The sequence below is a fragment of the Sinocyclocheilus anshuiensis genome, unplaced genomic scaffold (assembly GCF_001515605.1).
Source record: "Sinocyclocheilus anshuiensis isolate Anshui unplaced genomic scaffold, SAMN03320099.WGS_v1.1 scaffold287, whole genome shotgun sequence".
NCBI classification, from domain to species: Eukaryota; Metazoa; Chordata; class Actinopteri; order Cypriniformes; family Cyprinidae; genus Sinocyclocheilus; species Sinocyclocheilus anshuiensis.
Window position 1 is genome coordinate 394,578 of NW_015552557.1, and position 7,516 is coordinate 402,093.

General features: G+C 45.8%; 1 protein-coding gene across 1 annotated transcript in view; it reads right to left on the bottom strand.

Moving 5' to 3' along the window:
* Nucleotides 1-5,182, bottom strand: part of LOC107664588 (mucin-17-like) — a 14,740-nt gene extending 9,558 nt beyond the window's left edge. Inside the window, exons 1-2 of the mRNA XM_016455200.1 lie at nt 5,136-5,182; nt 4,971-5,041 (exon numbers count right to left, since the gene is read on the bottom strand). Of these exons, the coding sequence (XP_016310686.1) occupies nt 4,971-5,041; nt 5,136-5,182 (118 nt within the window). The remainder of the gene's footprint in view (nt 1-4,970; nt 5,042-5,135) is intronic.
* Between the last annotated feature and the right edge of the window lie 2,334 nt (nt 5,183-7,516).

The window sequence follows — 7,516 nt, forward strand, 5'->3', positions numbered from 1 at the left end:
AGAAGTGGTGCCAAGGGTAGTAGTTTCTACAGAAGTGGTGCCCAGGGTAGTACTTTCTACAGACGTGGTACCAAAGGTAGTAGTTTCTGCAGAAGTGGTTCCCAGAGTTCTAGATTCTGCAGAAGTAGTGCTAAGGATAGTGGTTTCTGCTGAAGTGGATCCTGCAGAAGTGGCTTCCAGGGTAATAGTTTCTAAAAAAGTTGTGCCCAGGGTAGTAGTTTCTGCAGAAGTAGTTTCCAAGGTAGTAGTTTCTACAGAAGTAGATTCAATGCTAGTAGTTTCTACAGAAAAATCTCCAAGGCTACTAGTTTCTGCAGAAGTGGTGCCGAGGGTTGTAGATTCCACAGTAGTAATGTCAAGGGTAGAAGTTTCTGCAGAAGTGGTGCCAAGAATACTAGTTTCTGCAGAAGTGGGGTTTCTGCAGAAGTGGGTCCTGTAGAAGTGGCTTCCAGGGTAGTAGCTTCTACAGAAGTGGTGCCCAGTGTAGTAGTTTCTACAGAAGTGATGCCAAGGGTAGTAGTTTCTGCAGAAGAAGGGCCTGTAGAAGTGGTTTCCAGTGTAGTATTTTCTACAGAAGTGGTTTCAAGGGTAGTAGTTTCTGCAAAAGTGAGTGCTGCAGAAGTGGTTTCCAGGGTAGTATTTTCTACAGAAGTGGTTTCCAGGGTTGTAGTTTCTATAGAAGTAGTGCCCAGGGTAGTAGTTTCTACAGAAGTGGTGCCAAGGGTAGTAGTTTCTGCAGAAGAGGGGCCTGTAGAAGTGGCTTCCGAGGTAGTAATTTCTACAGAAGTGGTGCCAAGGGTAGTAAATTCTGCAGTAGTAGTTTTCAAGGTTGTAGTTTCTATAGAAGTTGTGCTCGCGGTAGTGGTCTCTGCAGAAGTGGTTTCCAGGGTAATACTTGCTACAGAAGTTTTCCCCAGAGTGGTAGATTCAACAGAAGTGGTGCCGAGGGTACTAGTTTCTGAAGAGGTGCTAAGTGTAGTAGTCTCTGCAGAAGTGGTCCCCAGAGCGGTAGATTCAACAGAAGTGGTACCAAGGGTACTAGTTTCTGAAGAGGTGCTAAGGGTAGTAATTTCTACAGAAGTGGTGCCAAGTGCACTAGTTTTGACAGAAGTTATGTCCAGGGAACTTGTTTCTATAGATGTGGTGCCAAAGGTACTAGTTTCTGTAGAAGTGGTTCCCAGTGTAATACTTTCTACAGAAGAGGTGTCAAGGATAGTAGTTTCTGCAGAAGTTGTGCCCGGGATAGTAGTTTCTGCAGAAGTGGGTACTGCAGAAGTGGTTTCCAGGGTAGTAGTTTCTACAGAAATGGTGCCAAGGTCAGTAGTTTCTGCAGAAGTGGGCATTGCAGATGTGGTTTCCAGGGTAGCAGTTTCTACAGAAGTGGTGCCAAGGGTAGTAGTTTCTGCAGAAGTGGGTCCTGCAGATGTGGTTTCCAGGGTAGTAGTTTCTACAGAAGTGGTGCCAAGGACAGTAGTTTCTGCAGAAGTGAGTGCTGCAGAAGTGGTTTCCAGGTTTGTAGTTTCTATAGTAGTGCCCAGAGTAGTAGTTTCTACAGAAGTTATGCCCAGGGCAGTAGTTTCTATAGAAGTTGTGCCCAGGGTAGTAGTTTCTATAGAAGTAGTGCCAACCGTAGTAGTTTCTAAAGAAGTTGTGCCAAGGGTACTAGTTTCTACATAAGTGGTGCCAAGGGTAGCAGTTTCTGCAGAAGTGTGGGCTCCAGATGTGGTTTCCAGGGTTGTAGTTTCGATAGAAGTTGTACCCAGGGTACTAGTTTCTACAAAAGTGGTTCTAAGGGTAGTCGTTTCTGCAGAAATGAGTGTTGCAAAAGTGGTTTCCAGGGTAGTACTTTCTAAAGAAGTGGTGCCAAGGGTAGTAGATTCTGCAGAAGTGGGTCCTGCAGAAGTGGTTTCCAGGGTAAAAGTTTCTTCAAAATTGGTGCCAAGGGTACTAGTTTCTGCATTAGTTATGCCCAGGCTAGGAGTTTCTACAGAAGTTGTGCCAAGGGTAGTTGTTTCTGCAGAAGTGGTGCCCAGAGTTGTAGATTCTACAGAAGTGGTGCCAAGGATAGTAGTTTCTGTAAAAGTGGGTCCTGCAGAAGTGGTTTCCAGGGTAGTAGTTTCTACAGAAGTGGTGCCAAGGATAGTAGTTTCTGCAGAAGTGGTGCCCAGAGTTGTAGATTCTAAAGAAGTGGTGCCAAGGATAGTAGTTTCTGTAAAAGTGGGTCCTGCAGAAGTGGTTTCCAGGGTAGTAGTTTCTACAGATATGGTGCCTAGGGTAGTGGTTTCCACAGAAGTGGGTCCTGCCGAAGTGGGGCCCAGAGTGGTAGATTCTACAGTAGTGGTGCCAAATGTACTAGCTTCTGCAGAAGTGGTTCCCAGGGTAGTACTTTCTATAGAAGAGGTTCCAAGGGTAGTAGTTTTTGCAGAAGTTGTGCCCGGGGTAGTAGTTTCTGCAGAAGTGGGTCCTGCATATGTGGTTTCCAGGATAGTAGTTTCTACAGAAGTGGTGCCAACGGTAGTAGTTTCTGCAGAAGTGGGTCCTGCAGATGTGGTTTCCAGGATAGCAATTTCTACAGAAGTGGCTTCAAGGGTAGTAGTTTCTGCAGAAGTGAGTGCTGCAGAAATGGTTTCCAGGTTTGTAGTTTCTATTGAAGTAGTGCCCAGAGTAGTAGTGTCTACAGAAGTGATGCCAAGGGCAGAGGTTTCTGCAGAAGTGGTTCCTGCATATGTGGTTTCCAGGATAGCAGTTTCCACAGAAGTGGTGCCAAGGGTAGTAGTTTCCACAGAAGTGGTTTCCAGGGTTGTAGTTTCCACAGAAGTGGTTTCCAGGGTTGTAGTTTCCACAGAAGTGGTTTCAAGGGTAGAATTTTCTACAGAAGTGGTTCCCAGGGTTGTAATTTCTACAGAACTGGTGTCAAGGGTAGTACTTTCTGCAGAAGTGGGTCCTGTAGAAGTGGCTTCCAGGGTAGTAATTTCTACAGAAGTGGTGCCAAGGGTGGTAGATTCTGCAGTAGTAGTTTTCAAGGTTGTAGTTTCTATAGAAGTTGTGCTCACGATAGTAGCCTCTGCAGAAGTTATGCTCACGGTAGTGGTCTCTGCAGAAGTGGTTTCCAGGGTAATACTTTCTACATAAGTGGGGCCAAGGGTAGTAGTTTCTGCAGAAGTTGTGCCCAGAGTACTAGTTTCTACAGAAGTGGTTCTAAGGGTAGTCGTTTCTGCAGAAGTGGGTCCTGCAGATGTGGTTTCCAGGATAGTAGTTTCTACAGAAGTGGTGCCAAGGGTAGTAGTTTCTGCAGAAGTGGGTCCTGCAGATGTGGTTTCCAGGATAGTAGTTTCTACAGAAGTGGTGCCAAGGGTAGTAGTTTCTGCAGAAGTGGGTCCTGCAGATGTGGTTTCCAGGATAGTAGTTTCTACAGAAGTGGTGCCAAGGGTACTAGGTTCCGCAGAAGTGGTTTCCAGTTTAGCACTTTCTACAGAAGAGGTGCCCAGGGTAGTGGTTTCTACAGACGTGGTGCCAAGGGTAGTAGTTTCTGCAGGAGTGGGTACTATAGAAGTGGCTTCAAAGGTAGTAGTTTCTGCAGAAGTGAGTGCTGCAGAAGTGGTTTCCAGGTTTGTAGTTTCTATAGAAGTAGTGCCCAGAGTAGTAGCGTCTACAGAAGTGATGCCAAGGGCAGAGGTTTCTGCAGAAGTTGGTACTGCATTAGTGGTTTCCAGAAAAGCAGTTTCTAAAGTAGTGGTGCCAAGGGTAGTATTTTTTACAGAAGTGGTTTCCAGGGTTGTAGTTTCAACAGAAGTGGTTTCAAGGGTAGAATTTTCTACAGAAGTGGTTCCCAGGGTTGTAATTTCTACAGAACTGGTGTCAAGGGTAGTAGTTTCTGCAGAAGTGGATCCTGTAGAAGTGGCTTCCAGGGTAGTAATTTCTACAGAAGAGGTGCCAAGGGTAGTAGTTTCTGTAGAAGTGGTGGTCAGAGTGGTAGATTCACCAGAAGTGGTGCCAGAGGTACTAGTTTCTGCAGAAGAGGTGCCAATGGTAGTAGTCTCTGCAGAAGTCGTGCCAAGGGTAGTAGATTCAACAGAAGTGGTGCCAGAGGTACTAGTTTCTGCAGAAGAGGTGCCAAGGGTAGTAGTCTCTGCAGAAGTGGTGCCAAGGGTAGTAGTTTCTACAGAAGTGGATTCAAGGGTAGCAGATTCTGCAGAAGTTGTGCTCATGGTAGTAGTCTCTGCAGAAGTGGTTTCCAGGGTAATACTTTCTACAAAAGCGGTGCCAAGGGTACTAGTTTCAGCAGAAATGGTGTGCAGAGTGGTAGATTCAATAGAAGTGGCAAAAAGCGTAGTAGTTTCTGCAGAAGAGGATACTGCAGAAGTAGTTTCCAGGGTAGTAGCTTCTACAAAAGTGGTGCCAAGGGTACTAGTTTCTGCAGAAGTGGGACCTGCATATGTGGTTTCGAGGATAGTAGTTTCTACAGAAGTGGTGCCAAGGTTAGTAGTTTCTGCAGAAGTGGGCACTGCAGAAGTGGTGTCCAGGGTAGTAGTTTCTACAAAAGTGGTGCCAAGGGTAGTAGTTTCTGCAGAAGTGGGTGCTGCAGATGTGGTTTCCAGGGATGTAGTTTCTATAGAAGTTGTGCCCAGGGTAGTGGTTTCTGCAGAAGTGGTTCCAAGGGTACTAGTTTCTGTAGAAGTGGGTCCTGCAGAAGTGGTGCCAAGGGTACTAGTTTCTGCAGAATTGGTGCTAAGGGTAGAAGATTCTGCAGAAGTGGTGCCCAGAGATGTAGGTTTAACATAAGCAGAGCCAAGGGTAGTCGTCTCTGCAGAAGCAGAGCCAAGGGTAGTCGTATCTGCAGAAGCAGTGCCAAGCGTAGTAGACTCTACAGAAGTGGTGCCAAGGGTAATAGACTCTGCAGAAGTAGTGACAGAGGTACCAGTCTGTGCAGAAGTGGTGCCAAAGGTAGTAGTCTGTGCAGAAGTGGTGACAAGGGTAGTAGTCTCTGCAGAAGTGGTGCCAAGAGTAGTAGTTTCTACAAAAGTGGTGCCAGTAGTAGTTTCTAGAAAAGTGGATTCAAGAGTAGTAGATTCTGCAGAAGTTGTGCTCACGATATTAGTCTCTGCAGAAGTGGTTTCCAGGGTAATACTTTCTACAAAAGTGGTGCCAAGGGTACTAGTTTCTGCAGAAGTGGTTCCTGCATATGTGGTTTCCAGGATAGTAGTTTCTACACAAGTGGTGCCAAGGTTAGTGGTTTCTGCAGAAGTGGATACTGCAGAAGTGGTTTTCAGGGTAGTAGTTTCTACAGAAGTGGTGCCAAGGGTACTAGTTTCTGCAGAAGTGCTTTCCAGGGTAGTAGTTTCTACAGAGGTGGGTACTGTAGAAGTGGCTTCCAGGATAGTAGTTTCTACAGAAGTGGCTTCAAGGGTAGTATTTTCTGCAGAAGTGAGTGCTGCAGAAGTGGTTTCCAAGTTTGTAGTTTCTATAGTAGTTCCCAGAGTAGTAGTTTCTACAGAAGTGATGCCATGGGCAGTGGTTTCTGCAGCAGTGGGCACTGCAGAAGTGGTTTCCATGGTTGTAGTTTCTACAGAAGTTGTGTCCATGGTAGTAGTTTCTATAGAAGTTGTGCCAGAAGTGGTGCCAAGGGTAGTAGTCTCTGCAGAAGTGGTGCCAAAGGTAGTAGTCTCTGCAGAAGTGGTGCCAAGGGTAATAGACTCTGCAGAAGTAGTGACAGAGGTACTAGTCTGTTTAGAAGTGGTGCCAAGGGTAGTAGTCTGTGCAGAAGTGTTGCCAAGGGAAGTAGTCTCTGCAGAAGTGGTGCCAAGAGTAGTAGTTTCTAGAAAAGTGGATTCAAGAGTAGTAGATTCTGCAGAAGTTGTGCTCACGGTATTAGTCTCTGCAGAAGTGGTTTCCAGGGTAATATTTTCTACAAAAGTGGTGCCAAGGGTACTAGTTTCTGCAGAAGTGGTTCCTGCATATGTGGTTTCCAGGATAGTAGTTTCTACAGAAGTGGTGCCAAGGTTAGTGGTTTCTGCAGAAGTGGATACTGCAGAAGTGGTTTTCAGGGTAGTAGTTTCTACAGAAGTGGTGCCAAGGGTACTAGTTCCTGCAGAAGTGCTTTCCAGGGTAGTAGTTTCTACAGAAGTGGCTTCAAGGGTAGTAGTTTCTGCAGAAGTGAGTGCCGCAGAAGTGGTTTCCAAGTTTGTAGTTTCTATAGTAGTTCCCAGAGTAGTAGTTTCTACAGAAGTGATGCCATGGGCAGTGGTTTCTGCAGCAGTGGGCACTGCAGAAGTGGTTTCCATGGTTGTAGTTTCTACAGAAGTTGTGTTTTGTAGTCTTAGTGCCAACGGTAGTAGTTTCTGCAGAAGTTGTGCCCAGGGTACTAGTTTCTAAATAAGCTAAATAAGTGGTAGTAGTTTCTGCAGAAATGCGGGCTGCAGATGTGGTTTCCAGGGTTGTAGTTTCGATAGAAGTTGTGCCCAGGGTAGTAGTTTCTACAGAAATGGTGCCAAGGGTAGTCGTTTCTGCAGAAATTAGTCCAGCAGATGTGGTTTCCAGGATAGTAGTTTCTACGGAAGTGGTGCCAAGGGTACTAGTTTCTGCATTAGTTATGCCCAGACTAGTAGTTTCTACAGAAGTGGTGCCAAGGGTAGTTGTTTCTGCAGAAGTGGTACCCAGAGTTGTAGATTCTACAAAAGTGGTGCCAAGGATAGTAGTTTCTGTAAAAGTGGGTCCTGCAGAAGTGGTTTCCAGGGTAGTAGTTTCTACAGATGTTGTCCCAAGGGTAGTAGTTTCTGAAGAAGTGGGTCCAGCAGAAGGAGTCTCCAGAGTGGTAGATTCTACAGTAGTGGTGCCAAATGTACTAGCTTCTGCAAAAGTGGTTCCCAGGGTAGTACTTTCTACAGAAGAGGTTGCAAGGGTAGTAGTTTCTGCAGAAGTTGTGCCCGGGGTAGTAGTTTCTGCAGAAGTGGTGCCAAGGGTACTAGTTTCAGCAGAAGATGTGTCCAGAGTGGTAAATTCAATAGAAGTGGCAAAAAGTGTAGTAGATTCTGCAGAAGTGGGTACTGCAGAAGTGGTATGCAGGGTAGTAGCTTCTACAAAAGTGGTGCCAAGGGTACTAGTTTCTGCAGAAGTGGGTCCTGCATGTGTGGTTTCCAGGATAGTAGTTTCTACAGAAGTGGTGCCAAGGGTAGTAGTTTCTGCAGAAATGCGGGCTGCAGATGTGGTTTCCAGGGTTGTAGTTTCGATAGAAGTTGTGCCCAGGGTAGTAGTTTCTACAGAAATGGTGCCAAGGGTAGTCGTTTCTGCAGAAATTAGTCCAGCAGATGTGGTTTCCAGGATAGTAGTTTCTACGGAAGTGGTGCCAAGGGTACTAGTTTCTGCATTAGTTATGCCCAGACTAGTAGTTTCTACAGAAGTGGTGCCAAGGGTAGTTGTTTCTGCAGAAGTGGTACCCAGAGTTGTAGATTCTACAAAAGTGGTGCCAAGGATAGTAGTTTCTGTAAAAGTGGGTCCTGCAGAAGTGGTTTCCAGGGTA